This window comes from Pteronotus mesoamericanus, unplaced genomic scaffold (genome assembly GCF_021234165.1).
Source record: "Pteronotus mesoamericanus isolate MK-2021 breed Mesoamerican mustached bat unplaced genomic scaffold, CSHL_Meso_final contig_20, whole genome shotgun sequence".
NCBI lineage: Eukaryota > Metazoa > Chordata > Mammalia > Chiroptera > Mormoopidae > Pteronotus > Pteronotus mesoamericanus.
The window spans coordinates 98,973,466-98,988,925 of NW_026555085.1; the positions used below are offsets into that span (position 1 = coordinate 98,973,466).

The 15,460-nt window shown below is 39.8% G+C and overlaps 1 protein-coding gene across 4 annotated transcripts in view; it reads left to right on the forward strand.

The window, feature by feature from the left end:
* ARID1B (AT-rich interaction domain 1B) overlaps positions 1 to 15,460 on the forward strand; it is a 399,594-nt gene that overhangs the window by 118,252 nt on the left and 265,882 nt on the right. For all 4 annotated transcript variants that reach the window (XM_054570149.1, XM_054570150.1, XM_054570152.1 and 1 more), the window contains exon 3: positions 1,841 to 1,990. In XM_054570149.1, the coding sequence (XP_054426124.1) occupies positions 1,841 to 1,990 (150 nt within the window). The remainder of the gene's footprint in view (positions 1 to 1,840; positions 1,991 to 15,460) is intronic.

Below are 15,460 nucleotides of genomic sequence, written 5' to 3' on the forward strand. Positions count from 1 at the left end.
GACCCCAACCTGCCCGAGAGCCTTTTAGAGCTGAAATAGATAAAGATTCTAATACGTTGTTGCTGCTCTCGTGTTCATAGACGCCTTCCTGTAACATGCCCTGTTGTTGTTTCACGTAGAAAATGGAACCCCCCACCCCAAACAGCACTTCCATATTGTGTGTAAGGTTTCTGTAAACCAGAAAGTCAACATATTAAAGTGCAATTCAGAGGGGAGTTTGCTGGCTGTGTTGACTGAGCTTTACAGTCATTTTAACACCGGGAAAAAGTGTTATCCTAACTGCTTCAAATCAAACTGCAAAGATGCTTGTGTGAAATATAGTATTAGATATCAAATCAAACATATGGGTGTTGAACGGAAGGGTATGTGTTGTGGGTAGTATATGGTATTTTAGCATGTGGAGTTGTATTTTATGGAAATTCTTTGGCTTGGCTTATGGCAGGGACATACATTCATTATGAGATATCAAGCTGTAAAATAAATAAAAGCAAAGACTTCAACTGTGCTGTTAAATGGTTTTCAATACAAACTCGTCTGCTCATCTAACGTAGGGTCTGTGTGATGAGAGGCGTTCGGGAGCCCCTGTGGCCACGTGTTTTGCGATCAGTGCTGCCAGGTCTTGGAAATCATCTGCGTCGGCTAAAAAAATACACGAACTTTAACTTTTTGCATTTTTTCCCCTTTACTTCATTGTATGTGTCATGAATTATAGTGCTAATTGATCTTAGAGGCAAAGTATTTAATATTTTTCTCCTTTTACCGTTCCCCCTTTTTTGTCACTCAATATTCTATAGTGGATTTGTTTCATAAGTGTGTTATCTGGAACTGATCAGTGAACTCGTCAGTGTGTGGGCTTATGAGGCTCAGGTTCTTGGAGTTCTCCAGTGGACCATGTTGCGGTATTAACCGTGACTTCACCATTCTCGTCTGTAGAGTGCTTTTTGATATCTTTTTTCTTTTCCTCTCCTCTCTTTTCTAATCAGAAAAATAAGTCGGTAGATTCCTCATTTAAAAAAAAAAAACATTTAAAAAAATCAACAGTGTATTTATTGTATGAGGAAGAGTTTTTTTGATTAATGATTTCAAGAATTTTTAGGCTCATGTAAATTAGAGATGGAGAAGACACATTTAAAGCCATATTTTGGTGTGTGTGTCTCTCCAGTTTTTTCAGTGCGTTGCACTCTACTTGACATCATTGCTTCTTTTATCAACTAGGAAAATGCTCCTTGCATTAGATAGGAATATCTTTCCTTGAAAAACTCATATTGATGGTTGTAATATTTGATATTCATAGTATTGTTGTAAAGCAATGTAATTTCTTTTTAGCAGAATAGTCAATGCAATTGCTAATGTAACTATACTGTATGTGCTGCAAATGTAACTGGGAAGTTGTGGCTTCAGCTGAAACCAACATGCACTCTATACATGCACCCAAGCCACAAGCATTCTACAAAATATGAGTTAGTGAAACTTTGGACTGTTGGAGTTCATTTTCACCTTGTGTGTTGCATGAGAATGGATTAACATAATGCTTCTTTGACTTTCTTAGGAGAGGCTATTTTTTAATGTATTAAGAACTCCCCCCTGACTGGATTTTCATGAATTATCAATATTTTCTATTTGATAAAAATATTTTTTATAGCCAATTTTTTGACTTCATTGATAGTACAATATGTGACTATAAGGCAGGATGCTGACCTATGTAAGGGGAAGACTTAAAAATATTGAATGCAGTTGCTTAGCAGAGAATCCACTTCATGTTGCCAAACTGAAACTGTATTTGATTTCACTGAAGTGTACTTTCTGACTTTCTCACTCTCTTTGCCTGACTTTCTGACAGATGCCACCACAGTATGGACAACAAGGTGTGAGCGGTTACTGCCAGCAGGGCCAGCAGCCTTATTACAACCAGCAGCCGCAGCCTCCGCACCTGCCCCCGCAGGCTCAGTATCTGCCGTCCCAGTCCCAGCAGAGGTACCAGCCGCAGCAGGTGAGCTCGGCGACTGCTCGCCAGGCCTCGGTTCTGCCCTCGAGCTCTGTGTTTGGAGGCCAGACTGGGCTCTGAGACATCGTCCTGCCCCCTTTTCAAAACTCTCTTCTTAGTGGGGGAAAAAATGTAGTTTTCTGAAAAGGCAGAACTATAATCTAAACTGTTTGTTTATGGATGGGTGTTTGAGATCGAAGGGTCGGAAGAATGCTCATTTGCTCCCTACGTTACTGGGTGGTGAGAGCAGAAAATGCCGGTCTTTTCATGTTCTGTGTCATTTGTGTTCTGGCTCTTTCAGGGAGGTGCTCGGTCACTCTGAGGCTTATTCAGGAAAATGATTTTATCGATCATTCACCCTTGCTAGTTGGCATATTCCTGGTATTTTTATCTTGAATTTTTTTTTGTTTGTTTTAATGGCAAGCACTACTATATCAAAACATTGTTGCCTTTGGCAGTGTTATTCTCCTTAAACTAGCTTATAAACATAATCGCTTCAATTACAATATATTACAGTACTAAAGGGAACCATGTTCTTTAAGTATATTAAGCAGCTCCTAGTTTAAATTAGCCTCATTAAATACTCTTGAAGGTTATTGGGCTATATATTTCAGCTTACATGATTTGTAGAAAAATAGTATATATGCATTTGGTAAAATTATTCAATTTCATCCTGTTGCAGAGACTGGCACTGAGTGATACTAAAGCATCATGAGCTAGGGACTCTAACTTTGAATCCAAGTGAAACTTTCGTACACTTCCAGTCATTAGCATCATAATGTAACTTTCCTTTTTATGGTTTTTTCCCCATTTTTTCCTGTTTTGTGGGGTAGGGCTGGTGAAGAGATGAGAAGAGACATTGACTTTTCATGTTTTATAGTGCTTTTTACACATGCTGAAGAGATTGTTGAGGCTAAGCAACATATATAAAGATATAAAGCTTAATTTTAATCAATTTGACAGCTGATTTCTTAAATATTATCTTGGGTTCAATGGAGTCTTCCCATGTTGCCTTTATGTAAGAGTTTGTAAAGGAGCTTATGACTTTAAACAAAACATGTGATACACGTTAAGTCCTGTCTTTTGCATGCATGTTTTCAAAATTTTGTTATTACATAAAGGGATTTATAGAGGTAGGAATGTACATTATTTTCAAGTTACTTGTTCTGGTCTTTTCATAAAATGTGGGATAATAAAAGCCTTTCTCATTTCTTTCTAAGGAAGAGACTGGCATCTGGGTTTGTGAGCTGCAACGTGAGGGCTTTTCGAGGGCTTTCAGGGCCTCTGTGGACCCCATGGGCACAGAGTGTTTTGTCATGTTGTCAGCATTTAGGGAGGACTCAGCAGAGAGATTGCATTGCTCACTTTCCTTCCGTGCTCGAAAATGGATCTCTGCTTGTAAAGCCACTTTGATTAAGGATTCTGAGTGCCTGTCATTTCCTTCAAGACCAAGCTCAAAATTTACTTCCTTTCTGACGCAGTCACTGATGACTTCTGCCACATGGCAATTAGTTATTTAATATCCTTCACAGTTAAATATTTAACGCAGATTACAGGTAAAGTCTTATTTTAATGAATAGTGTTTTAATGGGCTTAGTTTAGGTCTGTTTTATGCTTTGATTGATAACTATTGTTATATAGGAAGTACTATATAACCATGACTTTTTAACATAAATATTTTCATTTTTGTTTATTCTAAAAAAAAATCAAACATTCCTCAGAGTACTTCGGAAATATTTTCTTGTTTTCATACGCCCTCGCAATAGAATGCCTAATATATTTTTAAGCTTCATTAAAATCATACGGGACGAGCAGTGGAGGCTGGAGACATGCAGATGGCCTAACTGGAGGGTCTTGTTTGACAGGGAGAGTGTGTTTTTTTTAGGGAGTTTGGTGTTCAGATGGATTTAGGAAGTTTCTCTAGGAAATGAGACCTTGTATTTTAGATATACTTAGCACCTCCAAGAACAATTTCCCCAAATATATCCCAAAAGAAAATTAAAAAATAACCAATAGAGTATTTTCAAAATCAAGCTGAATTTTAAGAATTTATAATACTGAATTCACATACATTTAGAAACCAGAGAAGCTCTACGATGTTTAATGTAATAAGCCAATTTTTTCATAACAGACAAAACATTTCTTTCTGTAGACTTCCCTTTTGTTTCTAGATGCATAGACTTTATATTAAGGAATCAGTCAGCAAATAATACTTTGTGTGCCCTGTCAATGTGATATATACAGAAGGTACTTTTAGGGTTCCATCGAGATTCCTCACTTTCAGCTATGGGGGGGGCGGGGGGAGGGGGGGAGCGAAAAGGAAAAAGGACCCATGGGCGTGGACAGCAGGGCGGTGGTGGGGATTGTAGAAGGGGGGTAAGTGGTAACAAAAGCTACAGTAACGAGTTAAAAGAAAAGCGTCCTCACGTTGTGTCTTTACCAGTTTTTAATGTGTAGTGTTTTGAATAATCAATACATTCATATGTTTCGAAACTTAAAAAGGACAAGGAAAGGATACAGATAAAAATCTCCCACCCCGGCTCTTTTTGCCTAATTCGCCACCCACTCCCTCCTCTATCAGAGAACCACTTTATTAGTTTGTTGCACGCCTTTCCAGAGTGTCTTTATTCAAAGAAGCAAAACACCGTATTATAATATTTACCCCACTTTTATACGTGGGGTGGCACACTATTAACATACTGTTTGAACTCTTCTGTTCTTTGTAACCCCCTCCCCCATTCACTTAAACACTGCTCTGTGTATTCCTGTAGATCTTTATAAAGGAATACATAAAGCAGCCCTTCATATAGCTTTACTCTATTTTACGAACATAGCATAATTTAACCAGTTCTCCTTTAGTGGGCATTTAGATTATTTTTAGTTATTTGCAGTTTAAACAATATTGCCGTGATAAACTTTGAATATGTGTTAGTTCATAAATGTGCAAGTCTATCTGTAGGATAAATTCCTGGAAGTGACACTGCAGTTCCCATGCTGGTGACTGTTGCCAGGTTGTTCCTCTGAGGGGCTGCACCGATTTATACTCCGCCATCGATGTGTGAGAGTCCTTGTTCCCTACACATGTGCCAAAGGCATGGTTTCATGAAGCTTCTGGATTTTTGCCAATCTGATAATGTACTTTTAATGTTCATTTATCTTGTGATTGATGGTTGAGCATCTTATATTTAAAAGTATTTGCATTTCCTTTTTTCTGGACTTTAACCCATATATGTTTTTTGATCTTAAAATTTCCCATGTTGTTGTGGGTATTCTAAAAAATTGATTTATATTAGAGAGCATGGACCTTTGTGACTTGAGTTATTAACCACCATTCCTCATGTTACCATTTTTCTTTTGACATTAATTATGGGACCCTTTTTTTGAGGGAGTCATACAGAGGGGCTTTTAAGTTAAAAAATTTTTGTAGTCAATTATCATTCTTTTATGATCTTTGGATTTTATGTTTAGTGGGACATCTATACTTCAGAATTACAAAGGAGCTCTTCCATGTTATTTTATAGTAGTTTCATAGAATCATGTTTTACATGTCACTTATCCTGATCTGGGGAGAGAGGTATGATCCAACTTCATTGTCTTTTTCTAGATGGCTGCTTGCTTGTTTAGGCACTTTTCCTTGTGTAGGCCCTTTTTTTGGGGGCTCTCCAGAGAAGCAGGAACAATCGGATGTGTACATGGATACATGTCTGATTGGTTAGGATAAAGAGGTTCATTTTAAGGCACTGTCTCACGTAGTTCCTGCGGCTGGCAAGTCTGGAATGCACAGTGAGGGCCAGCACGCTGGAGACCCCGCTGAGCCGGCGCCCCAGTCCTGGCCCGAAGGCTGGCGGGCTGGAGGGCGCGGGGGCCGCAGTGGACGGGACGCTGAAGGCAGTTGCTGGAGAGTCGGTCCCTCTTGCTTCCAGGGCCGGTTGTTTTGTTCTTTTCAGACCTTCCGTTCACTGGAGGGGGTGAACCGTGCTGTGGAGACCAGTCTGCTTTATACCAGGCCAGTGATTCAGGTGTTCATTTCATCCCCAGACACTCCAAGTTGACACATAAAATTGACCGTTAGATTTGTCTTTTCCCAGTGGACTGGAGATGCCACTTTTATTAGTTGTGAATTTTCTTAGGTACAATGTGAGGGGTTATTCTGTGATTTTTTTAAATTTTTGTTCTTTTTAATTGGTCCTTCTATTAATGCACCAGTGTATATGGTTTTCATTATTTTTTAGTGTCTGATAGGGTTAAAGTATGTTTATCAGTTTTCTTTTTCCGAGTTTTCTTGGCTGTTTGTGTTTGCTTATTTTTTTTCATATAAACTTATTTTTTACCATGCTTTTTCCTAAGAATTTGGTCTTTGTTGTTATTGTTATTACGGGGTCTTTTTTAAGTATATGTTTTACCGTGAAACAGATAATACTTATAAAAGAAAAATAGTGAAACAAAAAATAGTACCGCATTCAAACAGTTCTTGCCCTCTGACCACAAGGAGGAACATACTTGCAATAAAACAAGTTGAGTTTATTCAGAGGAGCCTCAGGAACATCATGGGAAGATGCGAGGTTGGGGACATGTGCTCTGCTCCGTGATTCCAAGAGAGAGTAACGAAGTGAGGGGTCTGTCCTGGGTGGGCTGCTCTCAAAAAGCTGGGGCCTGTGGTGGTTCATTTTTTCTTTGAGGCAGGAGGATTGATGCAGGGACAGGTTGTCATTGGTAAAGAAGCACCAGCCACTTAGAGAAAGACAGGAGAGGTGGATGTTTAGTCATTTTGTTGTCAGAAAGTGACCTTGTCCCAGCACTGGTTCTCAGCACTGGTTCTGTGCGGTGAGGGGGCGGCCGTTGGCTTGTTTTCTTTCTTCCCTAATTACCACTTTACCTCCCTCCTTTTCCTGGAAGGCTTACCTCTTTGTTTCTTCATTTATATGTAGGTAGTTTTTAATTTCTTTCATAACAGTCTTCAAAAAACACTGTCATTCTTCCATATATATTTGTGCATATCTTACATTTTTGTTAATATAAATTGCTCTTAAAAGTTTTATTTTCTCATTGTTCCTGGCTTATACAAATATAATGAAATTTGTACATTACTTCTTTCGGTTCAGTGACCCTTTGAGTTCTTATTAATTCTATTAACTCTATCCTTTGTAGATTCTCTTAGGTTTCCTCAATTTAAAAAAAATGCTTTAAAAAAGCCACTCCTCTTTTTTTTGGTCTTTCTGCAGATTAGCTTCTCCAGTGTATTGTTTCAAAGAACTGTTCATTTATTTTAAAAGAGGGCTTTCAGCATTTCATCATGAAATGTGCTTGTTCTTTTTTTCTTTTTTCTTTTCAGCTGACCACTATTTGGGCAGGAAAGTTCCCTTCTTCTCCTAGTTTGCTAAGAGCTTTTATCATGAATGGTTGCTGAATTTTATCTTATGTGTCTTTTTATATCTTTGAGATGGTCATTTTGTTTTTCTCTTACAATCTGTTATTGGGGTAAATTGTGTGTGTGTAAGTTATTAAAGGAAACATGCATCCTGTGATAAACCTAACCTCCTGATGTATATTACCTTTTTATCCATCACTGAATTCAGTTTGCTGACACTTACTTAGATTTCCTCAGTCAGTGTTCATGAATGAGATTGAACTGTAATAATTTTTGTGAGGTTTCGGTGTCTGTATTATGGAGTTCTGTAAAATGAATTGGAGACCAGTCCCTTTTTAAATTTATAGGAACAGTTTATGTTAAAGTTTAGAGCTGTGTGTTTTTTGAATGTTTGGTAGAAGTGTCTGTGAAGCCATGAAGGGTGGTGTAGCCCTTGGTGTTTAGCTTTTGTCCCATTTCTGATTTTTCACCTTTGATCTGTAGGGGTTTTTATTGCATGTTAATATAAGTTATTCAAGTTACCAATTTCTTCTTGAGTCAGTTTTTTGCTTAAATATATCATTATATATTAGAACTTTTCCATTTTATCCAGCTTTTTAGGTTTCTTAAGGTGAGGTTGTTCTTAGTAGTCTTTATCACTTTGATTTCTATAACATCCAGAGTTAAGGCATTTTGAACTCATGTTTTTCCTTCTTTCTTCTTCATTACTCTTGCCAGCAGTTTGCCTTTCCAAAGCCACTTCGGTCATTGTCCAATTACACATTTTTTCTTTTTTAAAAGTTTTATTACATTTTGCTTGTACTTCAATTATGTCCTGCTTTTTGTTTTACAGATGTTTGCTTTTCTCTTCTTTTAAAAATAATTCAATTAAGGGAATGCTTAGCTCATCTGAAACCTGTTAGTCTGATAAAGCCAAATATAAGACTAAAAAATTTCCTCTTGAGGTACTGCTTTGGCTGAATCTCTCAAAATTTTGATATCCATTATTTTTGTTCTTTTTTAATTCTAAGAATTTTCTTATTTCCCTTATTTCTTTGTTTTTTGAAGATAGTTGTACTGAGGCCCAGGTTTATTTCTCTTCCTTTAGGGGAACTTGTACAGTGCTTTTGCCAGTTGCCTATAGGCCTAGTCCTCTGGAACCATATTTTGTGCTTTACTTAGTAAAGTTTTATTATTAAAAAAGTTCTTAATATGCTGATAAATGAAGTGCTAGAATGAGAGCTCACATGCCTCCGTGATTTCTTTCCTTAGCTGACCTGGCCATACTTGGACGTCCCTAGCTACCCAGAAAGCATTTACAGTGAGTTTGTTTCGAGCAGAATTCAAACGAGACTAATGCATTGGTTTGGTTCTTTTTACCCCAAACTGTTCTCTGTTACTCCATCCCCATGCGTGGCTTTGGCATGTTGAAAAACTGAGTCATTTGTCTTGTGAGATGACTGGTCTGATTGTTTTCTCCTGACGTGGCTTGTTCACTTAGCCCCTCTATTTCCTGTATATTGCAAGTTAGAGCCAAAGGCTTGGTGGTTAAACGTTTTTTGCTGTGGTGGCCGTAAATCACGTCCCTAACAGCTAGGGCACTGCTTTTGTTCAAAGGAGGGGTCTGTGACCCTCCCTTTGAGGGAAGAAGCCTCTAAATCCTTCTAGACCCAGCCTCTCTAATGACCATTGACAGTCTTTTACCTGAGGCTACAGAGACGGTGGGATGAAGACAAGCTTCCCTACTGTACTGTGTTCAAATTCCTCACCACAAAATCCATGAGTATCAGGCATGTTGGTGGCTTTAGAGCAGAGTTTGGGTGTTTTGTTATACATCAGCCCTGGTTGGCATGGTTTGAGTGGTTCATGTGTAGTGCTGTGAGTGTATTACATCAGGATAAACATAATGTTGGTTGTCCCACAACAGTGATGTTAAGATTGATCTGTGGATTTAGGTGCTGAAGGTCTCTGGGACCACTTTAAATGGAATTTTCTTTGTGAGGTTTTGCAGGCCACGCTATTAAGTGTTAATTTTGACCAGAAACCCTGGTGATAGTTAAACTGTGGTTGCTAATTCTCATAGAGCCATTTCTAAATTCCTCCTCCTTTTGAGTATTAAGTGCAAGACAGGTATTTCTCTTCTCTGTTTAGTGGGTTTTTCATGTTCTTAATTGAGAGGAGCTGTCTCACGTTTTACGCCCCCCCCGCCCCCGCCCGTGGCCAGCCCTGCTTTCCCTGGTCGCGGGGGAGTCATCAGGTGGAAGGTTAAAGTCTACAGCAAAAGTTAGCTTCTGTTGCTCTTTCTTTCCATGTTCTTGGTTTACTTTCTGGATGTATCTGGTTTTACTCACATTTATGTCTGTGATCCACTTAAAAAAGCATTTTATCCAGTGTTTTAGGTCTTTTAATCAGTAGCCATTTAGAGCATCGAATCTGCTGTACTGCTGGAACTGTTACTCTCTCAATATTTCCTAGTTGTTGATTTGACATCCCTTACACAGTTTAAAACTGTAAGCTTGTAATATAATAGATAATTTAGAATATACAGGAAGTACATTCCCATTTTATAAAGAAACTTTTCTAATGCCTCCTTTATTCTTTCAAAATAAAATGCATAGATGTTACCTACACAAAATTCATAGACAATATAGGTTACCTACACAAAATTGCAAAGAAGTCATAATAGTGCACTCACTGTATATGGAAAAGAAAAAGGAAAGCATGTAATAAAATTTTGATTATTTAATTAAATAACTGCACAGGCATGACTGTATTAGGAGACTCGGGAAACAGATGCTTGTACATATATGTGGGATCACTGTGAACTTGACGGCTACAAAATGCGACCGATCAGGAGCATTGTGTTAGCAAGTCCTGTGTCGTGAGCAGGGTCGTCCGTGGTGGCATCTTCTTCTAAGGTGGTGAGCAGCTCTTGCCAAAACTGAACAAAACAAAGTCTACTCTCCCCTCACTATCCATGGTAGTTTTAATCCTGGGAAATTCAATATATGGCAACATTATTTTAAGAAACTTTGAAGTCTTCCTTTACTCTTTTTCTCTCAAACCTGTTCTATCTCCAAATTCTATTCAGAATCGGAAACATCTTATTAGTTCTGCTGCTGCCCCCTCGAGTCGGGGCATCCTGGCCTCCCATTCGCATGGCCCCAGGTGCCCCCGGGAGCCTTTCAGCGTCCCGTCCGCTGCGGGCGTGCAGTGGCCAGACACACATGTCAGAGACCTGGTGTATTTTTACTGAATCCTTCTCTAGAAGGTGTTAACAAATAATAACCCAGCCAACCCAGTCAGCTCCCTTATATGCATTTTAATATTTATTTTCCAATGGTTCTTATTTTGCGTTATTTTATTTCTTATCAAAATTGTACATAGTTGTTTTTGAGCTCCAACAATGTTAAAGAGACTTCTGAATTTTGAATTAGATATAGAATCTGCCTAATGTGTAGTGAGGTCATTGGTTGACTAGATGACAGAATTTGATTTTATCAAGGAAGAAGTACACAGTTGGACATTTACAGTATTTTGTGTAGTAGGGAAAATCTTTAATGATGTATGTATGTATGTATGTATGTATGTATGTATGTATTTAGCTTCTACTTGCCTTCCATTTCATTCTTCTTGGGTTATGAAGTGGTACGTGTAGCTTTATTTCCTGGTTCTCTGGCCCCTCTTAGCAAGCTCTCATTATCTTTCTGTCTCCTTAAAACTATAGATAGATGGACAGTCTTTGTCTTTTTACCTCTTACTCCTGATCTGCTTCGGGTCCACTCTCCTGAGACCCTGGAGGAGAAGTCCTGTGTTCTCCCACGGCACATGTTTCCCCAGGACCGTCCACCCCTCCGAGGGCAGCATTCAGGGAGCCAGGCCGCCTGGAGGAAGGCGCCGGGCGTGGGGGAAGCCTTGGTTGCCTCTCTGCGGACCAGGGCCCTCCGCTCCTCAGCTCCGCCCCCCCGCCCTGGGCAGCCTTGCAGACCCTCCTTCTGTTCTCCTGGCTTGAAACTACACTCTTTTCATAGCCAGAAAAAGCTTTTTTTTCCTTAGAGAAGATTTGTAGGAGGTGAGTTTATTCAAGTGAGTCCCAATTTACTTAAGGAGGAAAGACGTGTCAGGATAGATTTTTTAAAACCCCTAGTATGAAGTGGCAAGAGAATTTTAGACTTTCCCTTTTTGGATGTAGCTTTACTTCCAGCTGATAGAATTATCTCAGATTCTGAGAGAAATATCAGGTATTATGAAGGAATACTTCTCAAGGTATAACTTTATCTTTTTATTGTTCTTTTAACCTTAGGTTTATTGGAAAAATTTCAGAAGACAACGGTTAGGAAAAGCAAAATGTAAACCATTTACTGAGCCTGTCTGTGCTGGGAACGCAGTGATTAATGAGACGTTGTGTCCGAACTGAAGGCGCTCTGGGCCAGTAGAAGGATCCACATGCGCAGATAAAGGCAGTTTGGGGGGGTGGGGTTGAGCTATGACGGGGTGCTGGTAAGCAGGTCTCAGAGGAAGGCTTGAGGAACGAGCAGGTGTGCTTGTAAGAGAAGACGACATGATCTTGGGGTAGGATGAATTCTGTTGTGTGTTTTTTTCTTTATTGTTGTCCCGTCACAGTTGTGCCATTTTCCCCTTGGCTCTCGCCGGCCCCACCCACTCCCCACTTCCATAGTCAATCCCTACCCTGTTGTCCATGTCCATGGGCCACTTATTCATGTTCCTAGTTAGACCTTCCCCCTTCCTTCTCCCCTTACCCCCCTCACCCCTCCTCTCTGGTCGCTGTCAGTCTGTTCCTTGTTTCCGTGCCTCTGGTTCTGTTTTGCTCATTTCTTTGTTGTGTTCATTAGGTTCCTCTTATAGGTGAGATCATATGGTCTTTGTCTTTCACCCCCTGGCTTATATCACTGAGCGTAATGCTGTCCAGTTCCATCCCTGCTGTCACAAAGGGTAGGGGCTCCTTCTTTCTTCCTGCTGCGCAGTATTCCATTGTGTAAATGTACCACAGTTTATCGATCCATTCATTTACTGATCGGCACTTAGGCTGTTTCCAGCACTTGGCTATTGTAAATAATGCTGCTGTGAACATTGGGGTGCATAGGTTCTTCTGAATGGGTGTTTCAGGATTCTTACGGTATAATCCCAGCAGTGGACTCACTGGGTCAGACGGCAGTTCCAGTTTTAGTTTTTTGAGGAAATTCCATACTCTTTTCCACAGTGGCTGCACCAGTCTGCCTTCCCACCAACAGTGCACTGGGGTTCCTTTTTCTTCACAACCTTGCCACACTTTTGTTGTTTGTTGATGTGTTTACGATGGCCATTCTGACCAGTGTGATGTGGTATCTCATTGTGGTTTTAATTTGCGTCTCTCTATAGCTAGTGATGCTGAGCATCCTTTCATATGTCTCTGGGCCCTGTGTATATCCTCCTTGGAGAAATGTCTGTTCAGGTCCTTTGCCCATTTTTTTAATTGGATTGTTTGTCTTCCTCATGTTGAGTCATTTGAGTTCTTTATGTATTTTGGAGATCAAACCCTTGTCCAAGGTATCATTGCAAATATGTTTTCCCATATGGTTGATTCTGTTTTCATTTTGCTGATTTTTTGTTTAGCCGTGAAGAAGCTTTTTAATTTGATGTAGTCTCTTTGTTTATTCTTTCCTTTATTTCCCTTATCCTAGAGGATATATCAGTGCAAATAATGCTGCATGGGGTATCTGAAATTTTACTGGACTGATTCTTTGTTATTGAAAGTAGAGGTAATGCTCAACCCTGATGGATCCTGAACTAGACTCTTAAGATTGATTATGGAGTCAAGGTCATTAAAAAGGAATGTATTAATTATGCTCAGAACTGGTGATTTTGTTGCTTTTTCATAATGTTTGAAAATGAAATGAAAAGTTATTGTTTAATACCTTTTCTAAACGGAGAATCAGACTAGCTTGGCAGGCCACACGTCACAGGGGATCACGCAATAGTTGAACCAGGTGGAAGTCGATGTAAACTTATATGTGAGTAGGTAGTTACAACTGTTTAAATTATATGTTCTAAAATACGGCTTTATTTAGACATCTTCGTGGTCTGCTAGTTCAAAAGAAGATGTGATAAACGGAAAGTATCTGGCAAATGGGCATCACTCAAAAAGAAGGAGATAGCATATGTAGCTCAGGGCTAAAATATTTTCAAGTTAACTTCCGCTCAGTTAAGTTGCTAAAGGTCAGAGGTTACATTATACACATTGGCCATGATGAGTTGTGGTGTAAACATTTCTTTATTGCTATTGTTATTTAATTATTCTGATCTCTGTTTTATTATTTATATGACAAAATATTAACTTATAAGCTGCCCTTTATTCTGCAGCTTTTGGGGAAAATTTACCAAAGAAGGTCTGTGTTATATCACTAAAGTGTTCATATCAATTGTTTTATAAGATTTGTTATAAGAGCAAAGACAAGGGCATATTGTTCATTGTCATTAATTGCTTAGCATTTATAATTCACACTGGAGTCTATTAGTTAATTTGATGAAAAAGCTTTTGGAGTGTAGGTTGATAAAAACTATTCTTTGTTTTAAAGGTGATTGATTACTAGTGAAGCCTTGGGTCACGTTTGCATTTTGAATCTCCTCCTTCCTTCTTGCTGTCCCTGTTAGCAGTTGTCTTAGGCTTTGAACCATTGCTAGGGGGAATTTCCTTTTAAGTGTAAAGCGCTTGAGAGCATCTATGGGGGGAACTTCTAACTCACTTTCAGGTCTGAGCAGCGTGCCCACCCGTAGACTGCTTTCTGTTGTTGACACGGGTAACCGCTGAACCGCCTCTCGGACAGGGGCTGGAGCCACTGCTGGGGGACTCAGCAGCGGCCCTTGGCCCGCGGTCTGCTGCGTCAGCGGTGGCCTGCCTGGCGGGCCCCGGCAGGGCTCGGGCGGGGCAGGAGGAGCGGGTCACTCTGCTGCTTTTTCCCTCCCTTGGGAGATGGAGCAGGACAGTAAAAGCTCAGCACTAATTTTGAATATAGATAGAATGTGCTGCTGAAACAGTTTCAGTTCATATAGAGCGGCAATTTTGTGTTATTTGTGTGTATTTTGCTGCTTGTTGATCCTGAAAGCTTCTTAAGTAAATAGAAGAAACTACTGAAGAATGAAGAAAAACATTTTGAGAATGTTAGACTGCCATTTGACATGAATGTTGTTTCTGCTTGCCGTAGAAATCAGGGTGGTCCTATAGTCAGTTGCAGCCATGTCTGCCTGGGCCTTGGCTTTATTGTGTAGAAGTGGAGAAAAGCAAGAGAAAAGTCCTCAGATTTGATACACATCTCTTCTACTAATAAAGCATTTTTGGCTCTTTCATGGGAAACTTTCAACTGTTACTGTTTTTTATTTTTTATAAAGGGAATCTAACTTCATTAGATTATAATTTGATAATGCTATTCATTTTCATGTTTAAAATATTAAAAAAAAATTTTCAAGTACCAAAATCAGAGGAAAACAAAACCAAGAAGTGAGGAATTACCTAGTACTAACAACATTTTTAAGACTTAATTTACTTTAGAAACGTGATGGCAGGTTCCTCCCAAGCAGAGCCACCTGGAAGGCCCTGGCGGGCCCGGCGCACGTGCGCAGCTGGGCCCCGCATCGGCATGTTTAGAAATGGGTGGAAGACAAGTCAGCTGTCCGTCATCATCTGCTGTGGTGATAGAAGAGGGAGATCTGTCATTGTTTAAGATACATTGTATTAAAAGCTGGAACCTCAAACACATTAAGAGCAGGAGTCACTCTAAGAATGAGCTAAGCTTTACGCCCTTCCCTGTGTTTCCAGCACAGCTGTAGCGGTGTGTGAGCTTTTGAAGTTTTTTCCTCTTCTCCTTTCCCCCTCTGTCCTCCATCTCCATCCCTGTCTCTCATAGGGATGGAGCTCTGGAATGGAACCAGATGTCCTGCCATTTGGATGCCCTTGAGACATGTTCTCTAGCTCTTCATCCTGGCTGTCCAGGCCCAGCTGATGGAGAAGGAAGCCTCTTCCTTGGCAGGCGGAGATACGGTGTCAGGCGCTTCTTCCAGTCTGAGTATGGCTCTCTTAGTGACCTTCCACTTCCTCTCTTCTCTGATCCTCCCACTGTAGTTGAGGAGAGAAG